This window comes from Eumetopias jubatus, unplaced genomic scaffold, assembly GCF_037043125.1.
Source record: "Eumetopias jubatus isolate StellerSeaLion01/CBP00866 unplaced genomic scaffold, mEumJub1_p1.0 scaffold_6, whole genome shotgun sequence".
In the NCBI taxonomy this organism is placed as follows: domain Eukaryota; kingdom Metazoa; phylum Chordata; class Mammalia; order Carnivora; family Otariidae; genus Eumetopias; species Eumetopias jubatus.
This window is the reverse complement of record NW_028274812.1, coordinates 53,921,342-53,939,848: the sequence shown is the minus strand read 5'-3', so window position 1 is coordinate 53,939,848 and position 18,507 is coordinate 53,921,342. Positions and strand designations below refer to the sequence as shown.

The following is an 18,507-nucleotide window of genomic DNA, read 5'->3' as shown; positions in this document are numbered from 1 at the left end:
CAGCAGTTGCCTGGATGCCCACAAGCAGAGAGACAGAGCATCTAATCAGAGGGTCAGAGCCCAAGCAAACAGCGGAAGGGGCTGGGCCCTCACCTCGGGAATCAGCCGCCGCCTCTTCACGCTGGGGACAGAGTCAGGCTGGCCATCGCCGCCCGGCTGCTTTCGCTTGCTGGAATCCTGGAGGGCAGTGAAGACGCTGTCCAGAGGGTGCTTCTCGGAAGACCTGGAGCTCACCGAGCAGTCCAGGGCAGCATCTTCGGCCTCTGTCTCCACTTTCACAGTGTTATTTTTTAGAACTGTGGCAGAGAAGAAACAGGGCTCAGCGGGAAAGACCACTGGGCCACTCGGAGGTTAGCAGGGTTCCCTGAGCAACGGGGTGTGTGCGGGCTGCCCTCTGACACTATCACTCAGATAACATAAAGTCTAGTCACAATAAAACCGCACTTGCCAAACCTAGCGATTTTTATCTTACCACGTTAATGCTATACAATAAAACCATGTTCCAAGAACTTTTTGCTCAAAACTGGTTTTAAATTCCTTCTTGGGGGGAAAGACAGGAAACAGAGAGAAAGAAACAAATACTATCTTTGAAATGATACTTTTAAAAAAGTAACTCTGGGAAGATACATAAGACACCTCTGGCAGGTGTGTGGGCAGAGGGGGCTGGGGACCAGGGGTGGGAGGGGACTTTGCATTCATTTTTAATTATGTTAACTTTTTATTTTTGAACCATGTAGTGTATGACCTAATAAAAAATACTAAATTAAAAATATTTTTTAAAAAGCTTTTTTTTTTTACCTTCTTCTACATCTTCACTGAATTCAGTTGAGTTCATCTTCTATTCCACTAAATGAAAAGACAAAGACAAAGTCTTGATTTATTGCTTGATTTATTTCTTAATTTTCCATACCCATGAGAAATTCCCTTACCCTCCCAACCCTGGCTCTGGGTAATGGAAGGTTAAGCTGATACTGTTCCCTAACATCATGGAAAACTGCATCCTTTCTTTGTCTGCAGTTGCTAGAAGCAGCCAGGCCTTCTGCATACCCTCTGGGAGCACTTCTCCAAAACTCCACGTGGGCAGGCGTCTTAAAGCATCAACTGAGTCACTTTCAGACCAAGGGGGGAATGTTATTTGAGAAAAATCAAGGCTTACGAAAGACCCAAGTTCAGATGATCTCCTGTTAGTCCCTGCTTTCTAAATTCCAGCCACAGAGTGAAAAGGCTGACTGAGGATGTAGGCCGTGGCTCCTCTGGACACGAACGGGTCATAGGACTGACTCCAGGTGCTCCAGAAAGCCCCACACTGCCCCTGATGGCAGCCATTAGTCCCATGGCTACCGAGGACTGGAAATGTGGCTAGTCCAAATGAAGATGTGCTGTAAGTGTAAGGACACACTGGATTTCAAAGATGTAGCAGAGCAAAAAAAAAAAAGTAAAATATCTAATCATTTTTATGTTGATTACATGTTGACACAATAATGTCAGATTCATTGGGCTAAATAAAACTTTATTAAAATTAATTTCACCTTTTCTTTTAATGTAGCTACTAAAAAATTTAAAATTACATTAAGTGGCTTACATTCTATTTTTATTGGATGGTGCTGGTCTAGCCCTTCCTTCCAAGGCAACAAGAAGAGACAATGTGGGTTTTTAAAGTTCTCGAGCTCCAGAGAATCTGGTCCAAACCCTTCTTTTTACTGATGAGGGAATGAGGTGGGGGCCACAAGAGAGTAAGGGGCACTATTTGGGCTTCAGGGTCTGGTGAGGAGCTAGCCCCTGACTCCCACTGCCCCAACCAGAATGGAACAGACACCATGATTAAAAGTAGCATTAAGGGGCTTCTGGGTGGCTCAGTCGTTAAGCGTCTGCCTTCCGCTCAGGTCACGATTCCAGGATCCTGGGATCGAGCCCCGCATCGGGCTCCATGCTCGGCGGGAAGGCTGCTTCTCCCTCTCCCACTCCCCCCGCTTGTGTTCCCTCTCTCGCTGTGTCTCTCTCTGTCAAATAAATAAACAAAATCTTTAAAAAAAATAAAAATAAAAAATAAAAGTAGCATTAAATCTTTGAGATTCCCCAAATTACATAACAGCATTCATAAATAGCGTAAGGTGTAAAAGAGGTAGTAACACTGGAAAAGAAGACACTGACAGCATGTACTGTTGATATTGAGTTGTGGTTCCCACAACTGATTAGGCTGCCTACAAATACTGAGTTCCCATTCTGGTTAAGCATCTGAGGAGAGCAAGACCAAGAAGTATCTTTTAAGAAATTTCTAGGAGGAAGAGCGATGCTATCTACAAAGTCCAATAAACTATTCACCAAATAGCCACAGAACGGTGTGTGGTTCTCTGTCTTAGATGGATGAATTTCGGGGGAGAGGGGGTGCAAGAAAGAGGGAGTAAGTCTAGGTAATCTATGCACACAATAACAACTTCAAAATTCACTAATAATAGCAACACATATATAGTGCTTATGATGTGATGTGCTATCCTCAGAATGCCACAGTAACTTTATGACAGGCACAGTTCTTTCCATCTCTGTATTACTAATTTTCAGAGAAAATTTAAGATTTATTTGAAATTGCAATTACATTGAAAACAATTCCTACTTACCAAACTATCTGCTACCTGAAAAACATAACACACAAGATGGTACTGAGGGAAGATAATAAGTCAAATTCAAGGGCCCAAGAGCTATTTTACCAACAGTGATTTTTTAGAAAATACAATTTCCATTGTTTTCCAAGGAAACAACCCCACTTTTGACATCATCCCCCGAGGGGCTGAGGGTAGCGATGGGGGAGCTCGGGCAGGTAGGCGAACAGTAGTCTGCAGACAGCAGGGTGGCCACTGCCAGGGAGAAGTTCAAGCCCAGGCAGGGGGCTTCATGAGAAAATGCACTACAGGCCTCGCCTGCCTGCCAAGGCCCTGGGAAACCTGCCCCACGGCCACAGACACCACTCCCTGAAATCAAGAGCAGAGGTGAGAAGCAGCAAACAGGCGGGCAGGACGGACTGAGGCTCGTCAGAGAGGGTTCAGCGTACAAAACGAATGACTCTGGGGAGAAGTGGTGGAGAGGAAGAAGGTGGATGGCTTATTCAGGGAAAGAAAGGGTCAAGGTGAAAGAAAAACCACAAAGGCTTGGCTAAGAAGAGAGCATTACAAAGACAAGGGCGCCTGGGTGGCTCAGATGGTTGAGCATCTGCCTTCAGCTCAGGTCATGATCCCAGGGTCCTGGGATCAAGTCCCACATCGGGCTCCCTGCTCCTTGGGAGCCTGCTTCTCCCTCTGCCTCTCTCTCTCTCTCTCTCTCTCTGTCTCTCATGAATAAAATCTTTAAAAAATAAAAAAAATTAAAAAAAAAAAGACAAGCAAATCCTGGAAGAAAACAGGTGTGGGTGAAAAAACACAGCAGACAGAACCACAGTGCTGAGCAAGGCCAGCACGGTTATCTAATATTTTATCTGCCCAACTGTATTTTCCCAACGAGCAGCATGGAGCTGAGGAGGCGGCACTCAGATGGGCTGGGACTGGGGCTGACTGGTGGGGCCCACGGCCCAGTGCTGGGCGTATGCTTGCCGGGACCGGGGCTTGAGAGGCAGGAAGGGTATTTTCCAATCCACACCATGTTGATGCTAGAGCAGGCAACGCAAGCGCCTGGATTCTGATCATCCTGTCAGAAAATGGCGTAGGAAGAGCACACACCTGAGCCTCCTGTGGGTGGGCAGAAAGCCAGAAGGGGAGCTGGGAAGGATCCCAGGGGCCCGCTTCCTGGGCATTCGAGACACCCAGAGGGCATCTGCTTTGGAACCAGCGTCACCTTCGACCAGTGACAGACGCTCGATTAGCACAGAAGTGACCCAGACCACAGCACAGCAGGCCCCTTCCCTCCCAGCCAGCAAAGCAGTCCCGCTCCTTGGGAAGCTGGGGAATTTCCCATTGGCAAAGCCTGAAGAACCCACAACGGCACCTGATTGTGCGGTGGGGACAGGAGGGAAGGTCCTCAGTAACACCAGCAGCCCACAAACCGTGAGCCTCCTCACGAACGCTTCCACCTTGCCCCAAGCTATTTTAATCCCAATTTTACCAATAAAGAAACCAAGGGCAGACACCTTAGGCAATTCTTATTTGTCAACAATACCCCAATGAAGACAGAAAAAATTATTTTTATATCATTTTGATTCTGGAAACACAATATTTAAATATGGAAAAGGGGCGGGGGCTGGGAAGGGAACACAGGGCAGGTAACTTGCACAGGGTCACCAAGCTGCTAAGTGGCAGAACTAGGATTCAAAACAAGTCTATGTGTATCTCCAGTCAGCCACCTGGAGCAGAAGTGACAGAATCCTTATGAACACAGGGGCCAGTTTCCAACCTTGGGTCCCTCTGTCCAACAGCAGCTGGAACATCCAATCTCCCTCCGTTTGCATGTAGCTACCTGGAAAATCAGTCTATTCCATGCTTCCAGACTCCACTCCGCCGTACAGAAGAGATTCTACAGGAGGGATGTGTGGGTCACTTCCCAGCATCCCCCACGCTGACATGGTGCCCGCACAGCAGTAGAAAGGAGAGGGGCATCACGTTGCTACCTCCACTTCCTGGCCATCTGCCCAGAGGACAGTCACAAGGCTGCTCATCCTGGGTGGACACCGAGCGCCCGGATGCCGAGCATGCCGCAGAAATTCCGTTTCTCACGTAACTACAGGTTATGCAGGAGTTACCAACCACCGCAGCTCCCGCCCCCAGGGCTTGCTAGGATTACAAGCTCCTCTGCCTGCCGGACGTTCTCATCTTAACATTCTCTCCTTCTCAAAATCCTCTTCTTTCTCTCACCGTGTCTCGCAAATTGTGAGACAGTCTCACTATGCATCCACATGTCCCTGAGAATCAGCTCTCTCCCCAGGGGGTGACTGTTCCATGTCCCCCAGAAACCCCTGGCCAAGCCCAAAGGAACTTAATAAACAAATGAAGGGGGGGCGCCTGGGTGGCTCAGATGGTTGAGCATCTGCCTTCGGCTCAGGTCATGATCCCAGGGTCCTGGGATCGGGTCCCGCATCGGGCTCCCTGCTCAGTGGAGAGCCTGCTTCTCCCTCTGCTTCTCTGTCTCTCATGAATAAATAAATAAAATCTTAAAAAATAAACAAATAAAAAAAATAAACAAATGAAGGGGGCAAGTGTCAACGAGACCCATGTAGCCTGCTGCTGCCTCTAACGAAAATACCAAGTTCTAAGACATCCATGACCTCTTGGAGGGGAATTCTCAAACTGGACCAATTTCCAGGGGTTAATTTAATAACTGAAAAGGCTCAGGTTTTTGTTTTTTTTTTTCTCCCAGCCAAACAGCCTAGGAAGCCTCAGGCTAAGTGACTGTCATTGGTACAGAAAGGTTTAAATGTTGCAGAGCTCCTAAGAGTACACATAATTTTATTAAAATGCCTAATAGTCTCTATCCTTCTGCACGGAGCAAGATGGACAGTGTTCAATTTTCCATGCAGGGCACATGGGTGGGGGAAGATTAAAATGTCATCAGAAAAACCTTCCATTTACAAAAAAGCACAAAAGGGAGGGTAATCCCAAACGTTTAGAAATAACAAGATGCTTCAGCCACTCAAATATCAAATTACAAAGGCTAAGTTGCTTAAATTGGCTACATAAATACAGTAACTGGCAGGGCTAGGTCCGCGCCTCCTGTCGAAATGCGCTGAATTTGATGCCTGAGTAGCAGCAAGCTCCCGCCTATGGCGGGAAGGTCTGTGAGGAGGGGCAACGGGGAGGCAGACAAGTGAGAACCATTCATGGGGGCTGAGAATCAATTCTCAGAGATGCCACAAAGAAATGGAAACGTTGAAAAGATTTACAAATTATAGGTGTCTATTTTTGGAGTTCATTTTAAGAAGGGAAGATGCTTAGTCTTTTTTTTTTTTCCTTTTTTGACTAGATAATACAAGCACAAGAAACAAAATTCAAAAAGTATAAAAGGATATTTGGTTCAAAAGTCCACTGTTGGCCGCCAGGGTGGCTCAGTCGTTAAGCATCTGCCTTCGGCTCAGGTCATGATCTCAGGGTCCTGGGATCGAGCCCCGCATCGGGCTCCCTGCTCTGCGGGGAGCCTGCTTCTCCCTCTGCCACTCCCCCTGCTTGTGTTCCCTCTCTCGCTGTGTCTCACTAAAAAAAGTCCACCGTCCCCCCATCCCCAGTCCCTCTCTGAGAGGCAACAAGGTCAGTTTCCTGGGACATGCTTCCACAGATGTTCGGGGTCAGCGGCTCACAGAGTGTGACCTGTGTGCCGTGGTCGCCAGAGCCGGCTTGGGCCGGCGGGCACAGACTGTGCCTCTCCCCAGCCCCACTTCAGAGGAGTCCAGTTGGCAGCTCGCAACTGGCCACAGCGGGGGTATTTACACCACGGAAATGGACATTTTTAAAAACAGTTTTTTTTTTTCCCTTTTCTTTTTAGGGAGCCAATTTACGAGTATGTTCAAGACCTTTCAAGGGTTCCATGAGATGAAAACTATTTTTATAACACCGAGATATTATTGGCCCTTTTTTGTTTGTTTGTTTAAAGATTTTATTCATTTATTTGACAGAGAGAGGGAGAGCACAAGTAGGCAGAGAGGCAAGCAGAGGGTGAGGGAGAAGCATTGCCCCTTTTCTCTCACAGATACGTGTAGGAGAGCTTTCCAGAGGCTACATGAGGTGTTATTTTGCAAAAGATTGACTACAGAGGCAGATAAGAAAATTCGGCCGCCTTCTATTAAGTCAGATATTAAAGAAAGATGCGAGAATGTAAACAACATGGGGGCACCTGGCTGGCTTAGTTGGCAGAGCCTGCGACTCCTGAGCTCAGGGTCATGAGTTCGAGCCCCACACTGGGTGTAGAGATTACTTAAAAATAAAATCTTAAAAAAAAAAAAGAATGTGAACAATATCAATCTTTTCACTAAGATTTTTTTGGGGTGGGAGAATAGTTACCGTTCATTAAAATATTACTGACATTACCTTGTAATTGATTTATTATGGTTGTTTTTGAATAAATTAAAAAATATTTAAACACTTTTCCATTTTAATTTCTCTTTAAAAATTTTTTTAAAGATTTTTATTCATTTATTTAGAGAGAGAAAGCATGCAAGCAGAGGGGAGACACAGGGGGAGAGAGAATCCTAAGCAGCCTCCCCACTAAGCATGGAGCCCGACGTGGGGCTCAATTCCACAACCCTGAGATCATGACCTGAGCTGAAACCATGACCCGGACGCTCAACCAACTGAGCCACCCAGGTGCCCCTCCATTTTAATTTCTAACACAGTAAATATTGACAGATATAACCATATAAGCAAAGACTCTTTGGGATCTTTGTTAATTTTTAAGCATACAAAGAGATGCTGATACTGGAAGGTTTAAGATCCTGTTCCTTGTTTATTCACTTAATAGATCATGGAAACTTCTCTCTCACTTCTTTTTTTAGTTTGCATTCCCCGCCCCCCGACCCAAGCAGATTGGGAGACAAGGCTCCAGAGTGAGTAGTTTCTGTGGGAGGAGACAGTCAGGGTCATGGTAACGCGCCTCCGTCGGGGAAGGAGTCCCCTGTCTACAGGCGGTGCTGAGGGCGCCAGCCGAGGAGTCCAACAGGCCGACCCAGCCCTGGAGGGAAGGTCATGGAGGGCAGAAACGCTGCTGTGCCATTCCCTTCTGACTCCTCACCTCACTGCCCCATGCTTTGCACCCTCAGTGGAGAATCAACAGAAACAATAGCTTATACTATGTAGAAGGAGTTTCACAGTAAACTAACTTCCCTAACAATCCTATGAGGTAGAGACTCTTGTTACAACGTCTCCTTTCATACATTAGGAAACTGAGGCACAGTTTTAGAGACAAAAGGGACCTCAGAGATGATCTCATTTTATAGGTATGGGATCCAAGGCTCGGAAAGGCTGGGAACATGCTGAAGCCTCCCTGCCCAGTGCTTTGGTGACCACATCCCCGACTGTGCACGGGGAGTTGTTGGTGCCAGTGTGGGGACCATCCTCTGTGCAGGGGGTGACTACCCGGACAGCTGATTTACAAGGATTGATCACAACCAATACGAGCAGAGATGGAGGGCCTGGAGAATGGAGAAGATGGAACTCTGGGAACCTCTGTCAGGGGGGAGGACGGGTAAACAGCATAAGATAAAAGTAACAGGAAGGAAAGAGCACTCAGAACCCCAAGGTTAGGAGATATTACATTAGGGTTTCTATAACAACCATAACTCAAATCTAGTAAACACGGGCGGCCTGCCACAGCTGTGCAGAAGACCACCAATGCTTACAATTTTGTGACCTGGATACAAATAATTTTAAGCTCTAGCATATACTTATCAGACTTTTTTCTTTGGGGGGGAGAAATAACACTAAAGCAAATTCTGGGGGGGGAAAATCTAATTTGAACATAACTGTCAATGTTCAGATGGGCAAATCTTGATCTTCCTCATCATTTTCAGCTTATAAGGACCTATAACCAAATCTTTCTGTCACTTACGGAGCCTCACACACTTGAAAGTTATGATATGCAGTATCACATTGGGCAGAGGGCAGAGGTTCTCAGGCTAAGCACAGGCAGGAATTGAGTATTGGACCGAGGGCGGAAATCCTGGTGCAGAAGCCCTCCATAGCCGTTCGCTGTTATTACTTATTGATCAATTCCACAAAAATCTGTGGAGGAAGTAGGAGACACAACAAACTACATGTGACCTGCATTGAGATCCACCTTGATCACTATCGTTATTTCCATTATACAGTTAGGAAGTCAACTTCGACACATTTTCTCAACACATGAATACGAAAACCTCTATTGACAGAAAGAGCCGAGCATTAAATTATGTGTAAAGATTCAAAATCAATTGTTCATTACAGGGCTACCCAGTCAATAATAACCTACTTCAAAGTTCGCTGGGGATATGTCAACTGCATAATTAAAAAATGCCATAACACAGCTAGAAGGAAATATGCCAAAATGTTAATTACATCCAATTAGGAGATTATGGATTTTTTTTTCTTAATATTTCCTTCTACTTTCCAAATACTCTACAGTGGGCATACAATTATTTGAAAATGAAAAAGAAATTTTTAAAAATGAAAAATAAAAAGTATTACAATATGAATATAGAATAGAGCCAGGCCATATTCTCACTCAGGCCCACAAACAGCAACATGCTAATTACGTAAAATCAAATCATTCAACTTTTAAATATTTAAAATATCGATAATCTAAGAAACAATATAACAACTGACAAACTAGGAAAGGCCTTTCATTTCCTAACTATCTCTGAATTATTGCCTCTGAAGGTGGAAAATGCTCCTCAGTGTGGGGGGAGAGATCAGGAAAAAGTCTCAGCTCATCAACCTGGGTATGACTAAGAAGGTGAAGAGATTGGTTTTGAACCATAAGGAAATGTCATTTCCTGGTGGGTACATTATAGGCTCTATCAGTGCATTTGCCTGATACTTGAAGGATTTTCAAAATAAGGTAAATTTCATGGGAGGAAAAAAACAAAACAAAACCAGAAAATGAGAGCAAGTCTTCTGGATCAGGGTTGGAAGGCCAGGTCACCGGAAGGCTTGCGGCTGGCCGGAAGCTTAGCAACTCACCAGGGCAGAGGCCTCGCTTTCCGGGTCTCTGTACCCTGTATGACCACTGTTAAATGTGGTCCTTTCTTCAGGGTTCTCTTACAGTGTCTAGGAGACGTTCTGACCTGCCTCTGGGGCCCTCCTTCCCTGACTTCTCAAAACTGGCCCAAACTGGGCAAGCAGAGGCCTGCTCTGAGAGACCTGGCTCCTGGTTTAAGCAGCAGGAGGTATTGGGGAGAGGGAAGGTCAGGAGGTCTGCAGAACTGAGGAGTGCCTGAACTACAGAAAAAGGAAGGTGTGGTGAGGTGACTGGTTTGAGTGGGTAATAAGGAGTCACATAGAACCTGATGTGGAGAATTCTTGTTGAGAGCTGAACACAAGACCACAGTAAGGAGAGCAGGGGTCACCTAGGTGTGGTGACTCCTTGCCAAAGCCCACCGCCTTCGCAGGGTCTTGGGTCACTTCCCTAAGTGTCCCACAGGTGTCCAAGGCACAACGTTCTCCAGTGCTGCCAGAGAGGGCTAGGAGTGGCCAGGGGTCCTCTCCATCAAGTTCTTTCCAGAGAACCTGCACTCATGAGAGCAGCTAGACCAGGCCTCTTGGTGAGAGCAGTGTGAAGCTAATCCAAGGTGCCAGGGGCTTGTGGCTGGCCAGGACTCACAGAGGCCCAGCAGCAGGCCCAGAAATGGGAAGTACTTGGGCTTCCTGAAACCTCGAGGTTCAAATCCCAGCTGGCTGACTCAGGATTCTGGCCCACTAAATCGGAAATGTCCACTGAACTTAGCACCAGCCACTGGGCTGAGGTGCAGTCCAGGAAGATGGGGCCCAGCAGCCCTGACCTCAGGCCACTGGGCGGAGGGTGGGGGCAGATCCTCTCCACCTCCCAAGTCACGTTTGCAGATGCAAAGTGAGGCAAACTCTCAGCACAGGAAGAGCTGCTGGGGAACCGGAGCCCCAGAAAAGCACTGTGTTTGAAACCTGAGACCAGGGAGCTGGTGGCTGTGTGAGCTGCCACATGCAAAGGGTAAAGCAGGGAAAATACACTCGGACCGTTTTAAAGGTGTTATTAATAAAACATACTCAGGATTTCAAAAGTTAAAGACCTAACAAAAACTCACCCCAGCCTTTTCACAACTGTCATGACTGATCTGACTTTGTGATACCGCTCTGTCATATCGATTTTAAACATTAAGCATAGAAAAGGAGGATACCAGCTCACATTCCGGAGGCCCGGCTCGCCGTCTGTTCTACATGTTAACCCACGCGGTCCTCGCAAGAGCCCTCTTACTTGGCAGGCAGAGAACCAGGGAGGGCAGCAGTCTGTGCCTCCCTTGGGGTGGGGGGTCTTACAGAGAGCAAAAAGAGCGAAAGGGACCCAGGTGGACTCTGGGGCCTCATTCCAGCCTTCCAAGAGCCCAATGAATGGGGCATGACCACCCCACGCTCTGCTTTCTCCCTTCCCACTGAGCGCCCATTTGTAGGCTGGGCTCTGATGCAGAGCAAGTCACCTGGTGATGGGGCCCTCAGACCACCAGAGTAGGGACGAGTGCAGCTGATCTCTGATCTCCAAGAAAATGGAATTCTCTACTGAACTTGAGGGTAAGAAAAAACCGGGTTAAGGGATGCCTGGATGGCTCAGCCAGTTAAGCGGCTGCCTTCGGCTCAGGTCATGATCCCAGGGTCCTAGGATCGAATCCCGCGTCGGGCTCCTTGCTCATTGGGGAGCCTGCTTCTCCCTCTGCCTGCCGCTCCCCCTGCTTGTGCTTACTCTCTGTCTCTCTCTGACAAATAAATAAATAAAACCTTTAAAAAAAAATCGGGTTAAAACCGTGGCCCTGCCTACTGTTCAGCTTATTAACACAAGGCAAGTGGTTTCCCTACCCTTGGTTCCTCTGTAAAACGGAACTGAACATACTAGCCTACCTCAAGAATTTCTGCGAACATTACAAAGGAGAAAGTGACTGCACAAAGCACCTAGTAAATGTTATCCAGGCACACCTGGTTGGCTCAGTTGGTTAAGCATCTGCCTTCGGCTCCGGTCATGATCCCAGAGTCCTGGGATCAAGCCCTGCAACGGGCTCCTTGCTCGGCCAGGAGTCTGCTTCTCCCTCTCCCACTCCCCCTGCTCATGTACACTCTCTGTCAAATAGATAAGTGGGATCTTTGGGGGGGAAAAAAAAAGTAAGTGTTATCCATTATAAAGTTTTTTTAAAAAAAAGATTTTCAAAGTCATCTTAATAATAGATATTTCTTAAAACTGCAAAATTAAATAATATGACTTAAAGCTTTTAAAAGTTTAATAACTTTTTTTTAAATGAAAACGACGAAACAAACTGGAAGGGGGTGAAATCCAATAAAATGCTCTCCCTAAGGACAGAAAGAATGTTCCCATGCCATCTGCTCTTGCGGGGCTCGGGGCTCTGCGTTTACAAGACCAGCTGGGAGTCCTGGGGCTCTCGGAACCCGGCCCTCTTGGCAGTGGCATCCTGCCCCTGGGACTTGCAGGACATGTTTGCAATTTGTTTTTATTTTTAGACACATCTGCAAATGCAGTTTGAAAAATAGCAGTCCTCACAAAAACCAGGGCAATTTTCCCCCCAGTTTTCTAAAGCTTTAATTGTTGCTGCTTTCCTTACTCAAGTACAGCCACATCTTCCAGCGGGCCGAGAAGTCCGACCTCCACCCTGCCTGCCTGCGAGCTGGTGTCTTACCCTCAGACACTGTCTTGTCCGAATGTGACTGTGATGTCCTCCTCGGCTAAGCCATTACTCTCAAAGCCTCCATGAGGCCAAGAGGGGCTACCTTCCAAAGACATCAATAGTGAGAGGAGCCAGACTTGTAACTTTAACCTTGGCACCCAGAAGCTGGGGCTCAAGCAGGAAAACAGGGCTAGCACACCCCAGCACTCAGCCATGTGACTGACTGTACAGTGGTGACTAATTTTCCTAGGAGGTACAAGCTGAGTTTCCTCTGTACTTCTCACTTTTTCGGAGTGCGTTGTCTTGTGACCACATGAGCTAATTTGAGTTGGGGCATAGTCTGGTGTACATAGCCCCCACCCCCAAGCCTCCGTCCTTCCATTCACTAGCTCCATGCTCAAACCAATAACCCCCAGCACACAAGAAAGACCAGGGGCTCCTGGCTGGCTCAGTTGGAAGAGCATGCGACTCTCGATCTCGGGGGGGTTGTGAGCTTGAGCCCCACACTGGGTATGGAGATTACTTTTATAAATAAAAATTAAAAAAAAAATAGAAGCCCAGGACGCCTGGGTGGCTCAGTTGGTTAAGCATCTGCCTTTGGCTCAGGTCATGATCCCAGGGTCCTGGGATTGAGTCCTGCATCGGGATCCTTGCTCAGCAGGGAGCCTGCTTTTCCCTCTGCCTGCCTCTGTCTCTCTCTCTCTCACAAATAAATAAATAAAATCTTAAAAAAAAACCCAATAGGTAATTTATTCAAATTGAGCAAGCAATGCCCTTACAGGTACTGATGCAACTGTGTTTCACTGGCCACTAATAACTGAAAATGAGAGAAGAGAGCGGGCCATTGGTAGAGAACAAAAAACTGAAAGGGTTGATTTTAAATACATGTGTTTCAAGTTGGATTCAATATGAGGGGTGGGCATGTTACCAGGTGAGCTGCTGAGAACAGTCGGCTCTAAAACAGTCGTCTATGGGGCGCCCGGGTGACTGGAGCCAAAGGCAGTCGCCCAACCAACTGAGCCACCCAGGTGCCCCTCGGGTCATGATTCCAGGGTCCTGGGATCGAGCCCCGCATCGGGCTCCCTGCTCAGCGGGAAGCCTGCTTCTCCCTCTCCCACTCCCCCTGCTTGTGTTCTCTCTCTTGCTGTGTCTCACTCTGTCAAATAAATAAAATCTTTAAAAATAAATAAATAAAACAGTCGTTTGTAAAAGGTCTGATCATTCAGTGACTAACATGCCACGCATTAACTACCACTCCCAGTGAAATAGCACCTCTCCCGTTTGACACACGGAAGTCCTGACACCAGCACCGAGCACTCTTAGCATGGCATGTTGGGGTCAGGTGTAGCAGCTAGTTTCAGAACCACAAGAGCTGGAAGCTGAAATAATGTTGCAAGAAGTACTGGAGCATCAGAAGGGGGACAAGAACAACTGTCCAATCTGGGGGGGATAAGAAACAGCAAGAGCAAAGCGATGCTCACAAAGCACATAAAATACCCCATTTGGGGGCCATGTTTGTTGTGACTTTAAATTTTATTTAAAAAAAAATTAACTGATTTACTCTCTGGGGGGAGGGGTGCACAGTTCCATGAAAGATAACACATTTATACATCCCTGTAACCACCATCAAGGGGGAGGATGCAGAAAAGTTCCATCTACCAGAAGATTAATTCTACAAATAATTCCCCCAAACGTACTTTAGCCAATAAGGGGCACAATGAATAATAACGGTAGCAACCATACTTCACCACCTATCATCACGAGTAGGTGCCAGGAAAAAAATGCTACACCCCAACCTCCCATACACTAACACCAAGTTATTTTTGCTGGTTGGCTAGCAACCTTCATGCGTTTCTACATTATACAATTTTGAGGTATTTAAAAGACACATCCCCAGATTTTTCATCATGGTGTCAATTCAATTCATAAAAGCTTCTTGTTTCCTTCCTCACTGCTTCAGGGGCTTTTTAGTCAGCTCTAAAAAGTGGCAGGTGGGACATTCTGCAGGAGATTAAATTTTCACCTAAGCAAATCTGTCAGGGTTGATTCTAATTTTTCTCTTCCTAATTATTATACATTCTGCAATTCCTCTGCTCATGTAAAGGATGTTTAGGAACCTAGAAGTGACCAAAAGGGATAGTATTAATAAATGTGGCAATGTGGTACCCTTTAAGAGGCTACTGGGATGATTACCTTGTCTACTAGGTTCTAACCGGTCTCTCTCCGCTGGAACTACTGCTATGTGTGTGGGGGGGGAAGGGAAGGACATAAAACTTTTCTGTTAAATTACTTCATCAAAGGGATGGGTGTCTCCAGTAAAACCCATATTCAGTGGCGGAGCTTTTATGTGAGAGCTATTAAAAGCCCTGGGTTTTAACCGTGAATTTCATTTCAAGGGCCACGCATACACCGGCGAGCCCACTAGTAGTAGGAACAGGCTGCACTAACCCCACCTTTCTTCTGAAATCCAAGAGGCCCTCCATTCATTTAGCCAATATTTATTGAGCACCTACTAAGTTATCAGACACTAGGTTAGTGGCTGGAGATCTAAAACTGTGAAGATACAAGAAATGCACAAATGTCCGCAGTGAGGGTGAGAGAAGCTGACAGGGTCCTGTACGGTGATAGGAAACCATGAACTAGGGACGGATGATGAAACAGAACAAAAGCCGACGGGGCTGGGAGTGCGGTTTAACAAAAGAATCTTTTCCATCTCTATCATACACCCAGCAAGCCAGAGAGCTCACTTCCTTGCCTCAGTTTCCTGCAGCCACAGCTTTCTGGCACGGTAAACATTCAAAAGTCACTTTAATAAGTTGAACATTACCAACTCTGAGGTGCTTATTAGCCCTATCCCGTGCTCCCTAGTCGGGTTAGCCTTTGCGTGTACAACTCTCCCAGCCGGACCACCTGAGCAATCAAACTCTCACCCCTGTAAAAACACCTTGTAAAAAACTCCACCGCGGCACACAAGGCCCTCACAAGCGTTGCAGCACGCTCACCGATAAGGCGAGGGCAAAGTCTGCGTGGGAATTCACGTTTACAATAAAGAGGGAAAGGGGGCGGGCGGTCACGAGGCGCGGCAAGAGCCCTGGGCTCCAGCTCCGCGCCTGGCCGGGAAGGCCTCGCGCCAGGCCGGGTGCACACCCAGGGCGCCGGGCCCGCCTCCAGCTCCCGGGCAGCGGGAACCGCGAGCCGCGCCGTGGACAGCCGGGGAGGGAGCGCTGCGCCCCCTGGCGGCGGGGCCCGTCCCAGTCCGCTCCCGGTGGCCGCCGCCGCCGCCGCCGGCCTGCCTAGCTCCATTTGCAGACTCCGGAGGCAGCGTCCCTCCGAACGGGGGCTCCTCCGGCCTCCAGCTCCCCACTCGGCATCTCCCTCCAATCCCCGCCCCCTGCTCCTGCTCTGACACCCCCTTCTACACGCCGAGCCTTGCCCCGCCGCAGCCGGGCCGAGCGCGAGCGCCGAGCCCACCGCGGGCTCCGCCGAGCCTTCCGGCGGCCCCGGCCGCTCCATCGCAGCGCCAGGCGGGGGTGCGGGGCCCGCGCACGGCGCGAGTGGGGCGGGCGACGGCGGCGGCGCGGACCGTTCCACTCCGCGTCCCCCCCCGCCCCCGCGCGGCGCGCGTGCTCCCCGGAACGCCATGGAGTCGCCGCGTTCCGAGCCGGCACAAAGGGGCGCGCGGCACAATGGGCGCGGCGAGCCCGTGGGCGCAGGGCGCCAGCTCCGGCGGCTCGGCCCTGCGCGGGGGTGGGCGCTCCTCCCGGCGGGCGCGCTCAGGGCAGCCCCCCTTCGCGTCCCCTCCCCTGCTCCCGCCCCCACCCCGGCATGGATGTTGCAGCCACTCGCCCGTCCGTCTGCCCCGGAGCCGCCACCGCGCGGCCGGCTTGATCCGCCCCGCACTTACCTGGGACGCGAGTTCTGTACTTTGCAGAGCGGGCCCGCGCCGAGTTTGGGCGCCACGTGGGGAGGTGGGGGGAGCGCGGGGCCGGGGAGTGGGGGCCGCGCGCGGAGGGCCTGGCCGGGGCGGCCCGGGGAGTTGCTGGGGGCGGCGGGAGGGCGCCGTGTATTTTCCCCTCTCTTTGTGTGTGTCCGTGCGCTGCGCTCTCGCGTGACGTGACGGGACTCCGTGTGTCATTTCCGCACAAGGACACAGGAGCCCCCGCTGCAGTGGAACCACAACCCCTCCGCCCCCACCCCTGGCCCGCCCCTCCCCCTCAGCGGGGCACACGCGGGACCGGCGGCGGCGCTCGGGCGTGAACGGCCGCGGCGGGGAGCTGGGGCGCGCACTCCGGGGGCCCGGGCGGCCCTGCGCTTTCGTCCAGCGCCGTGCCGCTCCACGTGGGCCCGCGCCGGCGGCCGCGAAACCCACGGCGCGCCCGGGCAGCGCTGCCTAACAAAGTCCCCTGCACACCGTGTGTTCTCCCCCCGCGAGTCATTGCTGTAAAACGTGGTTGCTCAGACCCAAGGAGTTTGACCTGAAAAGCCTCTTTTTCTACTTTTTTTTTTTTTTCCTCGGCGGGACGGCGACTGTTGCGGGTCGTCTCCTCCCCTCGCGCCCGCGTCTCTCCCCAGTTTTTGGCATCCCGGTCGTGGCCCTGGCCCCCCGGGCGGGTTGTCCCGCGCCGCGATCCGCACAAAGACCTTGGGGCGCGGGGACCCGAGTGGGCCCCCGGGGCCCCGCGAAGACGGCATGGAGTCTGGCGGGGCGCGGGAGAGCGACCCCGGCGCTGGGAAACGCTGGCTCTGGCCACTCCCCCGCCAGGGTGGCCGCCCTCTGTTGTAAGCCTGAGCTGAAAATCAGCCTTCTACTTGTAACGCGAAGTTTTGAGGTTTGAGGCTACAGAGCAAGAGATTCAGAAGTGCGCGCGCTCGCAGACCCACATGCCACAGACAAACCCACGGGATATCTGCGCCGAGCGCCGAAAATAGAAAAACACGAGTCACCAATTCAATAAAGGCTGATTCTTTCTACTCCTAAATCGCGGACTGTAGATTGCAAGTTGATAAATACGAAACCTACCCCTCGGGTATTTTCTTAAGTCTCAGGGACTTGAAGGGGTGTGGCGTGTGAAGGTCAGGGAAGCCCAATCCAACAGTTAAACCACGTTTGTATTTTAGGCAAACAATGAGAATGTAGATTTTTTTATAAATCCTTTAATTTGCCGGTCGGAGTAAATATAAAAAGAAAAATGCAAATGATCCCATCTGCTGCTCACAGCTGACTGGCTGCAAGAGAGAGCCATGTGGCCCGGCCCTGCGCGGTCAGTGAATAGGTAGAATAGATTTTAAAAGAAGGCATATGCTGGCTCCTTGCTGCCCAGTTGCGGGGAGGGTTTGAACTAACGTAGAGTTTTGGATTACCGTGTCCTCCTCCGGGCCACTCCAATTGGGAATTTAGTAATTATGCAAGTTCTTTCCCTTCGGGTTTGAAATCAAAAGGCGCACGGTTATCTAAGACCTTTGAGGAACTACGTGGAACATTCTGGAGGCTGCATTTGGATAGCCCATTTTGAGAAGTCAGTACTAATTGCTATGCAAAATTAGCAAGCCTCCGGGAGAACCGAGCTCTGCATCCAGGGGGTGCTTTTATAAAAGAATCTATACGTGCTCAGTGTCATTCAAAACAGGATGATGAAAAGAATGGGGCCGAGATAGCAGCCCTTCAAATTCAAAAGACTTGAGACGCCCTATCTACATTTAAAATAGGGCGGAGGGAGGAAGGGAGGAGGACCGCTTGGGGGAGAATGGTTAATTTATACATTCCCAGAAGACAGAATGGAGGCACTTCGATTTCTGCCGGGAACTTGACTTTTACACTTGCACATTAAATAACACGTATGATCCAGTACATCGCTTGACTCATTTAACAGATACAGCAGTTTTGGTCTCACCTTCAATTTAACGTGACAGTTATAATTAGAATTTAAAGAGTATAAGTTGCATTTCATTAGTTCAGTTTTCTAGGATTTCCCAGTAGAAGAGTTAGGAAGAGTTAAGAGTAGCATTTAAGCTCACTTTGCATTTTTAAACCACTTTGCAGAAGTGGTTTAAAAATGTAAAATGACCTTGTTACATTTTTACAAAGGGGATTAGATGAGATATGTGTTGTGAAGATCTATATCTTCAGCCCTTCACAGTAACAACTGAGGTATTTAAGGAGAAATTAAATAGTAAAACAATAGAAATAAAAATAATAGAAACAAACA

The 18,507-nt window shown here is 49.0% G+C and overlaps 1 protein-coding gene across 1 annotated transcript in view; it reads right to left on the bottom strand.

The window, feature by feature from the left end:
- Positions 1-16,269, bottom strand: part of BEND3 (BEN domain containing 3) — a 31,084-nt gene extending 14,815 nt beyond the window's left edge. Inside the window, exons 1-3 of the mRNA XM_028104203.2 lie at positions 16,206-16,269; positions 799-846; positions 94-296 (exon numbers count right to left, since the gene is read on the bottom strand). Of these exons, the coding sequence (XP_027960004.1) occupies positions 94-296; positions 799-835 (240 nt within the window). The 5' untranslated portion in view covers positions 836-846; positions 16,206-16,269. The remainder of the gene's footprint in view (positions 1-93; positions 297-798; positions 847-16,205) is intronic.
- Between the last annotated feature and the right edge of the window lie 2,238 nt (positions 16,270-18,507).